The sequence below is a fragment of the Rhipicephalus sanguineus genome, chromosome 1, assembly GCF_013339695.2.
Source record: "Rhipicephalus sanguineus isolate Rsan-2018 chromosome 1, BIME_Rsan_1.4, whole genome shotgun sequence".
NCBI classification, from domain to species: domain Eukaryota; kingdom Metazoa; phylum Arthropoda; class Arachnida; order Ixodida; family Ixodidae; genus Rhipicephalus; species Rhipicephalus sanguineus.
The window spans coordinates 222,211,792-222,226,600 of NC_051176.1; the positions used below are offsets into that span (position 1 = coordinate 222,211,792).

A 14,809-nucleotide genomic window follows, 5' to 3' on the forward strand; every position below is an offset into this window, starting at 1 on the left:
GTAGCCCCTCACGAAATCAGCGGACATCCTTGAAGATGCCGCCGGTCAAGCGCAAAGCTGTGTCACTTGACACAAAGCTGCAAATATTGCAGGATTCTCGGCGCGGCTTCAAGGTGAGCGCCCTCGTGAAGAAGTACGAGCTTGCCCAGTCGACAATATCCACCATTTTGAAAACTGGGAGCGCAGCGATTGCCAAGGCCGGAACGAGTGGCAACGCTGACCAGCGAAAAAGGGTTAGGGAGCCTCTGTACGGCGACGTCGAAGAGGCGCTATACAACTGGTTTTTAACCACTCGTGCCTGTAACGTGCCCATCAGTGGGCCAATACTTGCTGCAAAGGCTAAAAATCTCGCCTTTCTTCTTGGACGGCCGGATTTTGAGCCTGGAGGAGGCTGGATACAGCGTTTTAAAGATCGACACGGCATTGTTTACAAAAACATGGTAGGAGAAGCGGCGTCGCTGGATTCCCAGGCAAAACAGGAGTGGCTACCAGAAAAGCTGCCCAGCGTCCTGGAGCGCTATGCGGACAAGGACGTGTACAACTGCGACGAGACCGCTCTTTTTTTTTCAAATGATGCCGTCAAAAACGCACGCACTAAAAGGCGACCCATGCCCCGGCGGAAAGCATTCTAAGCTGAGGGTGACAGTGTTGCTGTGCGCAAACATGGACGGGAGCCACCGCCTCAAGCCCTTCGTGATCGGGCAATCAAAGAAACCCGACATGCTTTAAAAACCAGCATATCTCGGTCCGCTATCGCAGCAACAGGAAGGCGTGGTTGACCCGTCAACTGTTTGAGGAATGGCTGCTCGAGGTGGACGGGATAATAGAAGGTCAAGGCAGAAAAGTGGTGTTGCTACTCGACAACTGTAGCGCACACGCCGTCAGCCCCAAGCTAACATCTATCGAACTGATGTTTCTGCCTCCCAATATGACGGCAGGCCTGCAGCCATTGGATGCCAGTATCATTGCTAACTTTAAAGCCTTGTATCGGCGGCGCAGTGCTGGAGTGGCTGATATTGGTCACTATTGACCGCTCAGCTCCTGGCACGTCGGCCGACGCAGAGTTGAAGATCAGCCTTCTGAAGGCCGTGCGCTTCGTGTATGGAGCTTGGTACGAGGTGAAACAGTCCACGATCAGCAACTGTTTCAAGAAGGCGGGCTTCGTGCGCGAGGACGAAAATTCCCCGCCTGCTGATAGCGCGACCGACACAGCTGAAGCCGCCGACCTCGCCGAGCTCTGGGCGTACGACACAGGTGCTGTGTTGATGGACGAGTTTTTGACGGCAGATTGTGCTGCATCGTCCTGCGAAGAAGTCACAGACGAGGCGATCGCCGGGGATGTGTTGTCACGGCAGACGACAGCGTTGAGTGACGACAGCAGCGACAGTGACAACGAGGCTGGCAGTGGAACTTTGGCCCCGACCTCCATGTCCACGGAAAGTGCACTGTCGTCGATCGACTCGTTGATCGACTTCATGCACTCTAAAGGACTGCCAGAAGTGTTCGCGCAGCAGCTGGAATCCATGCACGCCGCAATCGTGAAGCTGCGAATGCCGCGAAAGCAGGCGAAAATATCAGATTATTTAGGTGCGCCTAAAGCTTGACACTCTCGTTGGAGCTTAAAATAAAGCATTGTTTTTGACATCCTGCTTTCTAGAACATCTATTCTTTAGTGCAAGTGGTAAATTCGGGATCGGAGCTATAAAGGTAGGTTCAGCGTTTTTTTTTTTCTTTACGGCAGTCCAGATATAGCGATCACCGGTTATAACGATCATCTTTTTCGTTTTTCTCGATATCGTTATGAGTGGACTGCACTGTAAACACGTGGGAGGCTCCCCGACGCGCGGTGCTCGGAGGCAGCTTTGCAGCTGCTGTGCAGGTTATCCCGTGATCATAGAGGGCGGTGGCGAGCTTTGGGCTGGTCGGAGCCTACGCGCTGTTCAGTCCGGCTCTGGAATGCGTCGTTGCAAGCACCAATGCGTTTACTGCTGTTGGCCACGTTCAGTCGCTGCTTGGAGGAAGCCACCGATCGCGGCATTTCTCGGAAGTATGCGCGACCTTGGAGCGCAGCAGACGGGGTTCGACAGGAAACGAAGAGTTTCGTTCGCTTTCTCCTGGCGTAGTGCTGTTTGCCTGGGATTCGTCCTGAAAACCGTTACGAGATGTTGGCACCAGAGCGAGGGGGAATGGACCGTCTCTACCTCGAGGTCAGCGACACTGCTCTCCCCTTCCACCCTCCGGACTCTCATCCTCGCCGCCGGGTCGTTGAGCCATCCGATTCGCGGAAGCTGAAGACACGGTGTGCCTGAGGGTTGCCCGAAGGGTGGCTAGGGAAGCTGAAAACTGTTACACAACTCTCTCTTCTTCTCGATCCTCTTGAGTGTGGAATGAAATAAACCTCCGTCTGTGGAGAACGGGTGCGGCTCCTCTCTGCTAACGGGATGGGTCCGGTGACGAGAACACGCTACCACTCGTGACCCGTGACTGGCCGGACCTAGATCCCAACAGTGCCGCGACGTCGCTACAAGCGCCTCAGTATGTCAACGCCGCCTACCGCTGTCTATAGCTAGGTCTATAGCTAATTGAGACGCCAGCGAGCATGGCCCAAGCGCGCGTCCCCGGGAACCTCCTCGTTGCTGCTTTTTTTTTTTTTATTGGCGCCAGTATGCCCTACGGCATAAGTTAAATAAAAGGAAAGAGTTCAGTTTCGCTGATAAAGGCCAGGAGTGGTCGATGCAACGGCCCGTGCGTACAGCGCGTTAAGTCGGGTGGTCGACCGGGCGGTAGTCAAGGCTTCGTAGGTGGCGGGTGCGAGCCTTGTGAAGGCCCGGACAGGTCCCAAGTAGGTGATCGATCGTTGCCTCTGTGGCTGGAGCAACGCAGAAGGGGCATGAACAGCGTTCATTTTTAATCGCCTATTCGCAAAGCGTCCAAGCGAAAATGATTCGCAACGTTGCGAATCGCGGCGATTCCAAGTTCCAGAATGTCGTCTTCACCATTAGTCGACAGTTCTGACGGCAATGCTGGTGACAAGGCATGACTGAACGTGTGCGCCTAGCAGACGAAATGTTAGCTGAGCAGCTGAGCCCCACATCACTCCTTTCTGTAGACAAGTGGTCAGCTGGGGCGCGGTCTGGAGGTGGCGCTGCCGGTGCTAAAAAATGGTGGGCTTGCTGGCCGTTTTGAATAGTGCTAGATACCAGAGATCTAAATCAATAAAACAGATAGTTATTCGTCACTCAGTGGCATTTTGGGTGGCGAATCGCTACTAGGGGGTCGATAAGTCATGGATGCAAAAATCTTGACGTGTAAATTTGATGTCAGTGCTCCTTTAAGGGGAGATGCGGGTCTTTTTTTTATTTCTTTTATTAGCTGGGTGAACTGAACGAAATTTAACAAATTTATCCCATTTTTTCTGCAGATTCCAAATCTCTAATTAGATTTTTGGTAGCTGCATTAGTACAAAAGATGTGCAATCTCTAAAAGCATATTTCTTACGGGAATTTTTGGCAACTTTGCTTTGTCAAACACAGAAACAAAGTATGTGGCAAGGCTGCCAGAGAGCTGGTTTAGCCGGTGATGCTAATCCGATTGTCTTCAACAAACTTTGAATGCAAAATAAATAGATGTAAATGTGAGTGAAATTTTTTTGCTTCGTACTATTTCTGATAATCGAGCATTATAATTTGGTGAACAACATTACAAGAAAATAAATAGCATCACCGGCTAGACCAGCTTCCTGGCAATCTTGCCACATACTTTGTTTTTGTGTTTGACAAAGCAAAGTTGCCAAAAATCCCCGTAAGAAATATGCTTAAATATGTGTTAGAAATTGCATATCTTTTGTTCTAATGCAGCTATTAAAAATCTACTTAGACATTTTGAATCTGCAGAAAAAGCTGCAGAAGTGTATTAAATTTCATGCCATTCACCCAACTTTTAAAAAACCATTTTTTAAGACCCACGTCTCCCCTTAAGGACTCATTTTTCTGTGTTAGACACGACATTCACGAGAACTAACAGACAATCAAGTCAAGGAGAGTATAGGGGATGTTATTTGTAGTAAATGTGATACAAATTAGAAGAAATTAAAGTGGTCGAAAAGATAACTTGCTGCCGGCAGGGACCGAACCTGCTACTACCTTCGAATAACGTGTCTGATGCTCTATCAATTGAGCTACGGTGGCGGTCATCCTCCCGTCCACTTTATCAGATATATATGTGCATTAAAACCTGGGAATGTTAATCAGCACCATTCACAGCTACGTCGGCGAGTGTGAAACACTTTTTTTTTGCATGCTGGTGTCACGTAGCACGTGATCTTTTTACGAGTTGACAGCTGACCAATAAACCCTCGCACACTACTTGAAGGCATGAAGTCTACCAGAACGAGACCCTTGCAATGAATAAACAAAAGAAGAATTTTAAGGGCTCGTTTTTCTGTGCTAGACACAACTAGCGTCTTTCAATGTTTTTCTGGTCATGAAACTCCGCCCACAGTTTCAAAAAGGGACAGAAGCTGCCGCTAGGGTCGCAACAGTCAACGCGGAGGCATCCGTGTGCACTGCGCTGTGCTCGGCTGAATGCTGTGCCTGTTCGAGGCAATGGTTTATCTTGCACCAAACAGCGATAATGCAACTACCACTCATGCTTCACCCAACATACAATGTGGTTGTCGCATACGTGCATGAAAAACTTACTTTCGCATACTTTTTTTTAAAGCTATAAAGGCTGCGATGGATCCAGCCGTGCCAACACAGCAATATTAGCTGTAGATGTTTCAGCGCGATTCCTTAGCTCAGGCAGTGGAACACAAGAGTATTTATTCAGGCAGAGGATATTTACTTTGACTTGTGAGACTGCGAAAGCCTTATAAACCCATGAACTCGCTAAGTGAAGTCCCACAGCGAGAGTTGAGCCAGCGCCGATTGCGCTACACTCAAACCTCATTATAACAGTCACATCTGCCACGAAAATAACTTCGTTATATCCGAAAATTCGTTATAAACGTTTATTTCTAACACTGTAGCTATGACAAGACTATTCTTCTTTTACTTCGTTATAACCGATAATTTGTTATATCCGTGTTCGTTATATCGAGGTTTGAGTGTATTTACAATCGGACCGTCTACGCCACGAGAGTTTGACACGGACGGATGCATTACAAATAAGCTACATTCCCGTGTTTACAGTTTATAAAAGCAAACTTCACTCTGCTGTAGCCTACCTCATAGAGCTTGGGCGACACTTGCAATCCGGAATGACGAAGCTTTCGCAAGGTAACGTACGTGTGCCGCGTGAATACAGGCTGATTTCTAGGGTCTAACCGAGCCTTCACTCCAAGCAAGCACCCCCTTCCCTTTTTCGGGAGATCTGAGATAAGCGCCAATGACCAAGCAGAGTGCTCCTCACAAGCAGAGTGCTGTTGCACTTTCGATTTATTCAGAACGTGAAAAACGTAACATGGGGCAAACTACCCAAAAAACGTATCAAGCTGAAGAAACACTTATGCCAATCGCATGCATTCTTCATAATGATTGCTTATTTCAATGCATATATTTGAGAACATCACACTGTCAAGTCACTAATTTACAGCAAACAAAGCACGAATGATACCACTGAACGAGAAAGAGAGAAAAACGTATATATTGGAAAAATACCTCAGAAAACTGAAAGCTATGAAAGACATTTTCCTAGCGTAGGAAAACTCTACAAGGGCACTACATGAAGGGAGCAGGCTATTGCACAAACCAAAGTGAACTCTGAAGCCACGGTTGTATCGGATGTTTCCATGCATGAGAATGGCAAAATGTCTTCTCTCGAAGAGTCAGTTGAAGGACAGTTTTAGCTGCTGGCTTAATCCTTGCTGACCGAGATAGCTGCTTCGGCTTGCTCATATGTACGCCGGCAATCCTTCGAACAGTCAAAGAATGGTGCCGGCCTGCAACTTTGCCTTTTCGCGTCGCAAAGACATTTTCCCTATTCACTGTGACGTCGTCCGATCGAATAGCGTTGGTGGCGTCAAAATGTTTCTCGCACATTCTAACGTGTTCAGAATCAGAGGTATATCCCCCACCTTCCTGTCGCGGTATTGCACATTTTTATTTATCCCTCTCATTACCACCCCTCAGCAAACTAAACAACGATACCTCGACACCTTTTCGCTCGTACCTCTGTAGCCGGAGTGACAACCCGATACACAGCAACTCTTGGGCACTGTCACTCATATACACCATTCGTGTCCCCACGCACAATTCTCACAGCCGTCAGTCACACAAATGAACAAAAATGAGGAAAACTGAAAGCCAATGCCACTGGATTCCTCGTACGCCAAGCTCTCCCTATGCAGCGCAGCTCTCGTCAATGCCCCCGTGCGCTCCTAGTGCCACCGCACAGCAGCTGCAGCAACATAGCAAGCTCTCCCCATAGAGTTGCGGAGGAGTTTCGTGACCAGAAAATCACTGAAAAACTCTGACACAACATTAAAGGGACCGACAACTGCCCAGAACATGAAATGAGATGACTCCACTGATGGAAAGATTGTCCGTCGCATTGACTCAAACCAACCCTGTTTTTTTCGTGAGAGATGAATTTATATTTTTATTTTTTAATTGAAAGTTGCGAAAAATGACCTGTGGCACCTCTGGCGGCAAAAACATTAATGATCCGATGAAACTGGCCACGTGATCGTTGACTGCTGTATGCGGTCGACGATTTGTTTGTTAGTATTGAAATATTGTTCGTTTCTTTATATTACAAAGTATTACTCCATAAAAATGTACATATAGGCCTGTGTTAGTAGTATGCATTAAAATGGTGCTGCCTTCACGTGACGTAATGATCCCATGCTCGTCAGAGCGTCTTGAGCAACTTTTCAGCGTGCTCATGCAACCGTGCACGCAGTTTCCAGGTCGCTAAGATTTTGGAGCGACGTAGTTTTGCTACCTACACTTCGTCTCAGAAATGACGCGCGCTGCAACTCGGTGCGGCCCCGCATATGCGTAGTGACGTTTTCGATGACTTGGCTTGGCTCGTGCATCGAGAGAGTAACGACGCCGAGACAAGCCACTCATGACACAGGTGCAGGCAACCTTGGACGCATGCGCACACAACGCGGTACAGATACAGGGAAGGTGTATAATGCCACATCATCTCATTGTAACAGCTTGTTATTTTCAAATATAGTTGAAAAGCCCTAAATAAAGGTAGTCAAGCATAGTTACAGGAACTCCTGTGAAAGCAGAACAACGATAGCTTTAATAAATCGCGCTAAGGGCTGGCGGCATCGCTATCAATTCTCAGCGTTGCTGGAGGAAAGCTCCGTCCGTGTTTAGAGCTTTTCAGATCGAAACATAGTGCTTGTAAAATAACTACGTGCTTTTGGGATTAACTACTGCAGCAACAAACACTGCGAAGGGTGAGCTTTCTGGCGCACTGTAAAAAAATGGGTCGAGAAAAATCAGTTGTTGGTCCCTTTAATGAGAACTAACAGAGAACCAAGTCAAGGAAAGTATAGGGGATCTTATCTGTAGTAATTGTGATACAAATGCGAAGAAACTAGAGTGGACATGAAATTGTGAAATGTGAAGCACTTCGTTATATGGAGAATTTATTTTACTGAAGTTCGTTATATTGATGTTTAACTATAAATTAGTTCTCCAAACATCTTTCTCTTTCTTTTCTCAGTAAGACCCCTTGACGACATTCTAAATTGTCCAAAAAACATCAAGGGCAAACAGTATCAGTCACAGCAACTGCATAATTTCTTACTAGAGCTCTTGAACAGCGTTGTGCTATTATATGATTGTGAAGCCTAGGTGTGTTTTTCCTTTGTGTTTATTAAGCAGATATTTAAGCTCTCATGCAACTACCCAATTAAAAGCAGATCTCCTTGAGAAACTTGGGATAAAAGTAGTCTTTAAGTTCAGTAAAAGGTACTAGTAACATTACAAATTATTCATAGCCGCAAAGAACTTAAAAGAACAAAACAAATCAGTTCTGCCAAATTTTGCAAGGTGGAGCAAGTTTCATGAAAGCAGAAAATAAGCTGTCATCCTCTTGAGAGTAGCCACAAGCTATGAAGAAAATTCATACCAGTTTCTAAGAAAAAAGCCATGCCACTGAAGAAAAATTCATCCTTATTCACGAAGCATTTTTTGGGGAAAGAAGGGAGGGACAATGGAAGTAACGACACACCACTCTTTCTCATGTACTGTGAAACTGATGCAGTAAAACGTGGGATGAAATAGTGTTTGAAGCTTGAATATCTGTATGGTAGTTGGTACCATTCAGTTTTAATTAACCGATCCAGTGTAAAAGTTTTCATCACCCAGTCCGGATCAAACTCATGGTAGGAACAGACTCGTGACACCGTTATCAGCAGTACAATGACAAAACCACTGAGCCACCACAGCAGACACATTTCAAACTGAAACTGGCTTAAAGTACCTGAATAGAGAGCCTATTGAAAAAGAAAAAGAACTAATATTTTACTCACCCTTTTCCCGCTCTATGGCTGTGTGCATACTGCCACTGCCACTGTTAGGTAAGCTGTTTGCACTTATCCCTGTAGGAAGAAAAATAAAGAGAGATTCACTCCACTCTGCAAATCTCACCTGTGAACATGACCCATATACACAGCAACCAAAGAAAGGGCATGTGGTCTTCTGTAGGAAATTTTGACCCTTTTCAACCCACGCAGCTGCTAACGTACTTTGCAGACACTGAACACTTATTTGCAATACCCAAAACTAGTGAGGGGCTATTTGAGGCTTTGAAAGCTTCCGGCATTCCGATTTTGTTTCATCAATGATACTTTGTGATTTGAACAAGTAACATTCTTTATCCTGTCACTGATATACACTTGTAGGACACCATTTAAGACAAGGGTCTCAAACTCACCTCAGCTAGCGGGCCGCAGTCACTAAATTTACGTTCCGCAAAGGACCAGTACAGTGAAGAAGGTGGCATGGGGGAAGGGGGGGGGGGTAAAAAAATGCCAGCTATCGTTGCCATGTAAAAGAAGGCCTTTCCCATATCTACTATATGGGTCATTCCTGAAGGGGGCTTGGCATCAGGATTTGAAAAACTTACCAATACCGATTTCCAGAATGACTAAAATCTGGGTGCCAGTTCTGAAGTATATAGTGTTTTTGTTCCGCAGTTATGTTTCAACACATGGTGACCACATGGGATGCCCCAAGAAAAATTAAGACCAGTCACGTCTGTGTAGCTTATCTGAACAAAGCTTTATTCATCACAATAGCTGAGGAAAATAATTCAACTACCATTTAGCAATGTCACAAACAGTCACAACGTGATAAAAAAATGTGGGACGAAGATAGTCATGTGCGGGCCGGACCGCTAGCAAAAGGTTGGCAGGCCGCATGAGGCCCACAGGCAGCGAGCTTGAGATCCCTGATGTAAGAGCGACGCTGCTTTTACACCATGAGCATCCCCAATGTCATTGTTGAAAAAGCATTTAACCGCAGTCTGGTACCCAATCACCATGCCCACACTGCCAATCACAAAGCCTAGTGCTAAGCGCAATTACTTGAAATTCTCTTAAAAACAGCAATCAAGTGCAGCAAATAGTAAAAGCAGACTGTAGGAACAAGTGGTGGACACTTTGGCTCATAAAATGGGACTGAACTGGACTCTGACAGTTGTCACAAAAGCTGCCTCACTAGATGTAATGCCATAAACAAATGCAGCCAGTAAATTCATCAGTACCCACATTGTGTTGTATTGCTTAGTAGCTTCCCAACTTTCAAAGTGCCAAAACTAAGATGTTCCTGTTGGCAGTGCCAACAGGTACAATTGCATTTGGTACAATTGCATTTGGTACAATTGTCACTGTATTTCCCCCACTAAATGCAAATTTGAAGTAGCAATGGCTAACCTTATATGGCAACTTATTTTTTGAAACATCAGTGTTTCACATAACCTGAACTAAACAAGTTTTAAAGAAGTGGTACACCGTAAATGACTGAGAACAATGTGTACAGTAATGATGAGCTACATTTGTTGTAATCATGCATAATTAGCTCACTTCAATTATGACAATTTTTAAATATTTCCTCTACACTGTGCAATCACATTCACTTAAATTGCTCCAGCTATGTGCCTGCAATGTGGAACAATTACCAATATCGAGGTCACAATACTGACTTTAACCATTCCAACTAAATTAGTGCAAAATGCATAACACTTACAAAAAATATCGGAAACACTAATAATTTGCTCCGAGTTTTACACATATGCAGTGTGCACACGCATCTTTGAGACATTTTTGAGAACTCTGTATTCCTTTTTTTTTAATGAACTATTAGCTCAATATACAAATGTATAAGAATTTACAAAATAATTTCATTTGCAGCCAATACATTTTATCAATAAATGGCACTTGACATTACTACAGAAAAAAGAATACCATGCAGAGGCAAGCATAGGTGAGCATACTCACTTACGAGCACAATGACTCAAATATGCTCCAGGCTCATTGCATGTATACGAGACGAAGTGTTAGTAAAAAGCAAAGGGGTGAGTGGACATAAATTTCAGTGAAAGTGAGTGACAATTAGAATGAGTTAAGTGAAAGCTATTCACTATTGGGGAATGTGAGAGGGCTCGAGCACGTACAAGTGGGAGTTGATACAGTAATGAGAGGGTACTGATAAGCACAAGTGAATATGACCAAGAATGCGATTGAGTGTTGGTGAGCACAAGTAAGAATGTGAGTAAGTGCCAACAAGCGCGAGTGCATATGAGTATGAATGAGCCCCCATTTATTCTGCCGACCTATGCTCGCAAGAGAGGTGATGCTTATAAATACTAGTATAAGGAGACTGAACACTGTGATAACTGACATTGGACTATGAAACCTTTACAAACAAGATAAGTTACAAGATTAAGAAGCAAGAGGAAAATCCAAAGAGATTAAACCACAGAAGTAACACCTACCTCGGTCAGAGTCAATCGCAGGATGCAGTGTTCTCATGTCACTACTCCCCATGGGGCTGCAACCAATACCTAGGAATGTGCACACCAACACAAAAGTTTCATTAGCGCACATGAAATGAACTCCAATGCTTCAAAAATGCAAACCGATTTACCAAGTGCTGTAGTCGGGTTCGCATGCTGGTTTGTCTGGTGGATCCCTCTCACGTCTCCAGGCGACATGCTACTGCAACTCATCCCTATCAAAAAATTGACAAGGAACACAATCACCAACTCTCCCAGCTTGCTGTTTTAATAAATTAAACACTTTCATCAGAAACATTATAAACTCCGCCTTCCTAAACTAGGCCCTATGCTTGCTCACAACATCAGAAAAAGCAAGCAAAATATCATAATTAACCTCTTCTCAGCACTATCTATACCCCTTACAAATCCAGCAGTACAGCAGCCAGAAACTGTACCAATTCTTGTGCCATTGTACAACTAAAACAGTGTAGTCGGTAAGCATATATAAACGGCGAAAGAATATTGCACATCCTTTTGTTGGTCTTAGCACAGAGGCTAAGCAGCACACAGCATTTGAATATCCTACAGGCAAAGCATTTCTCCAAATGTGTCGACACGTTTGTACATCCTGTACAAAGGCGTTTAAGGAGAGAGCTTCAGGCGACCTATTGCCGACTTGGGGTAAAAAAACTGGGCTTGAGAGATAGAAGTAATGAAGTTAAACCATTAGGCTTGATCTTACCTGTATCAACAACTATACAGAGGCTGGTCGGATGCGTCACTCTAACCGGATACTTCGCACGAGATAAAATGAAGCCATGTAGCAGCACAGTTGGGTCACGCCATCCAAAGATCGAAGTTCTAGAGCACATATGTGCCAGCCTTTCCCAGAGGAGCAGCAGATAGAGTTTGGATAACTGCTTATCAGTTTTTATGAACAAATGGGATGCCTGTTCCACTTAACAAAAGGAAGACAGCTCAGCAACTTTTGATAACAATGGTCTTGCTAAAGATGCAAAAGACACGGTGGCACCCACTACGCAGACTATGAGTGGAGGCGTTGGCATACATACGATATGCTAATCAGATAGTGGACGTTGCAACAAAACCTTCAAGAGCATGCATAATCTATGAAGAGGGCGTCTTGTTGCACGAGTATGGCAGGAGGAAAATGCACACAAAAGAACCCAATGCCAGCGAACCGGAATCACAAAAAATATTGGAACTGACTGCAATTCGCTAGGTCAAGCATAAAAGCAAACGAGTGTAAAATTTCATGACACATACAGTACTGAAGCAAGGGACAGAGGCGTAGCTTCCATGCTGTTTTCCATGTATACACTGAAATGCATCTCAAATGTGCAGGCATAATAGGACTGCAAAAAGTACTGGAGTTAGATTCATTATGAAATTTACAAGAAAAAAATAGTAGAACACTCAGCCTACTTCCTGTGCAGAACTACTAAGTTTAGGACAACTGCATAAAGCAAATGGCCAGCAAAAGAGAGAGCAGTGTTCATATGAAAAAAAAAAAAACATATTTATGGTGCTTATCACAAATACAAAGAAATATTACAAAAGGCAATAAGAGTTGTCACATTATCAAAGAATGGACATGTGGGCTGCTCCAGTGACGATGCTTCGGCCCAAGGCCCCGACCTTGTGGAACACAACAAAAGCAAAATGTTTATTTGGAAACTATCTACTCGAACGAATGTAGAATATAAAATAAGCTTAGCCAATAAGCATCAGTGGAGTTATTGGACTTGAGCATGGCAAAAGGTGACTCATCCAAGATTTTGTACATTACATATTGCCCATACTGATTTAGTCAAAGCTGTCATGTTGGAAAACCACCAGCATGGCAGCGGTTCAGTCCAATCCACTTGTTTCCAGAAGCAGAGGTATTTACACGGCAGGTCTTCTGTGCTGCGTACTTTCATTTACGATGGCAATACCACTTTGCACTCCCGCCCCCCATAAGAGTAAACATAGTCAAAACACACTGCGCAGGTTCCCTCCCCAAAGGAACTCCCTTGTCGTGGCTCTTTTGGCAGATGCCGATCACTGCCACCTCATCCATACGCATATTCGTTGGCCCAGTGAATATTGAAGGACTTCTGTTCATCCTATTTTGTAAACTGTGCTGCATGTTATTAGTACTAGGAGCAATTATCTACTGTTACCTTTCTTGTCAGTTGGCTGTCAATAATAACAACTGCTGGGGTTTTATGTGCCAAAACCACGATATGATTATGAGGCACATCGTAGTGGGTTGGGTGTCTCTGAATTAATTCTGACCACCTGCGGTTCTTTAACATGCATATAAATCTATGTACATTGGTGTTCACACATTTCACCCCATCAAAACCCAATGTCATTTCCTCTGAGCAAAGGCTACTGATCTCAAAGGTTATGCTTTTGGGTATTGCGATCATCAAACTGTATAGTGGGAGCTCGAAACACATCATGTCCACCATCCTTAAAGGGGTACTGACACGAAAATTTTCAGTTGTCGATTTTTGCGTCAAATGAAAGACCAAGCCCTCAAAAGCCTAGAAAATGCACTGGTTAGTGTGAGTGCACCCTGAAAATGTAATTACAATGTTTTTAAAAGCTAGCTTCCATTCCCACTGTACCCTGAAGCCGAAACACCATAGGAGCTTCTTGTCCCGTGTTCGCGCAAGATATCGCAACGTTTCCACGGCCACTCCGCTCTGTGATCCACAAGAGGCTATTTTGAATGTTTTGCTACCTGACATCATCACAATGACGGAAGCGACATTTTGATTTTTGGACCAGATTTTGGAGCAGAAAAAATGGTCTTTGTAGCGGCCATAAGTGTCTTCGGAGCAGAAAAAATGCTAGTTTGGAGCACCTATTGGTGTTTTCGGAGCGGATCGCAAAATATTCCAAACGACTCCTGGAGTTTAAAGCATCATTTAGGCATCTCATAAATATAAATGTTTATTATTAAACATATCGCACATACAATAATCATTTCAAATTGCAAGAAACAAATAATTAAGCAGATGGATGGTCACTAAACACAAAGTAAGATAAGCAACATATATTTAGAATACCAGTACTTGTGGCAGAAATGATATAAAAGCGATAAAGCTGAGCACCAAATTACAAAAGTAGCCACAATCACATGTAACTATTGCTAAAACAGCAGTTTACAATCCGTGCGAGTTCAATATGTTATTTTCATATTTCACCAAAATTGCCAGCATTAAAAATTTCAAAAATAAAATAAGCTAAATAAGCTATACACTTAAAATACCAGTTCTTGTGGCATAAATGAGGTCATGGCTGATAAAGTGGTAAATGTAATCGGTCACACATCAATGACGTCACAGTAGCAGTTAGTAATCAGTACGACATCGAACTAATCTCACATATATTTCACCAAAATAGTCTGCTTGTCAGGTACAAATGTACAGCTAAATCAGATATACAGCACACTCTCAGTAAATGGATATCTATTGAACGGCATTGGCACTTAAATGGAACAACTGCCTCTAATATTATTGCTTTCGTGCCTGAATGCTATAACCTAGTTCATCTCTCAGTAAACAGAACTCCTGTTAAACGGAACATATTTTCCTGGTCCCTTCAGGTAGCGTTTAAAGGAGTCCTGACACAAAAACTTTCGCCCCGCATTTTTTTGCTGCAATGTATTGCTGGGGGCCTGTTAGTCATAACACGGCACATCGTTTGCTGCAGCGCGCAGCAGATAATTAATTACAAGCTCCTCATTACCAACACAGCCTCAGTTTCGGTTTGACAGAGCTCCAAAAACGACAAGCCGCCGGGTGCAACTATCACCACCTAGCGAGTG

At 44.2% G+C, this 14,809-nt stretch overlaps 1 protein-coding gene and 1 pseudogene across 2 annotated transcripts in view; one reads left to right on the forward strand and one right to left on the reverse strand.

Annotated features, from left to right (window-relative positions):
- LOC119372780 (tigger transposable element-derived protein 3) overlaps window positions 1-14,809 on the reverse strand; it is a 46,643-nt gene that overhangs the window by 16,974 nt on the left and 14,860 nt on the right. Inside the window, exons 1-4 of one of the 2 annotated variants that reach the window (XM_049419716.1) lie at window positions 11,708-11,954; window positions 11,115-11,198; window positions 10,963-11,031; window positions 8,498-8,566 (exon numbers count right to left, since the gene is read on the reverse strand). In XM_049419716.1, coding sequence (XP_049275673.1) covers window positions 8,498-8,566; window positions 10,963-11,031; window positions 11,115-11,198; window positions 11,708-11,837 — 352 coding nt within the window. In that variant the 5' untranslated portion in view covers window positions 11,838-11,954. Of the gene's footprint in view, window positions 1-8,497; window positions 8,567-10,962; window positions 11,032-11,114; window positions 11,199-11,707; window positions 11,955-14,809 lie in introns of those variants that run through there. The other variant, XM_037643156.2, reaches the window with a different exon arrangement.
- LOC119372827 (tigger transposable element-derived protein 6-like) lies at window positions 36-1,724 on the forward strand (annotated as a pseudogene).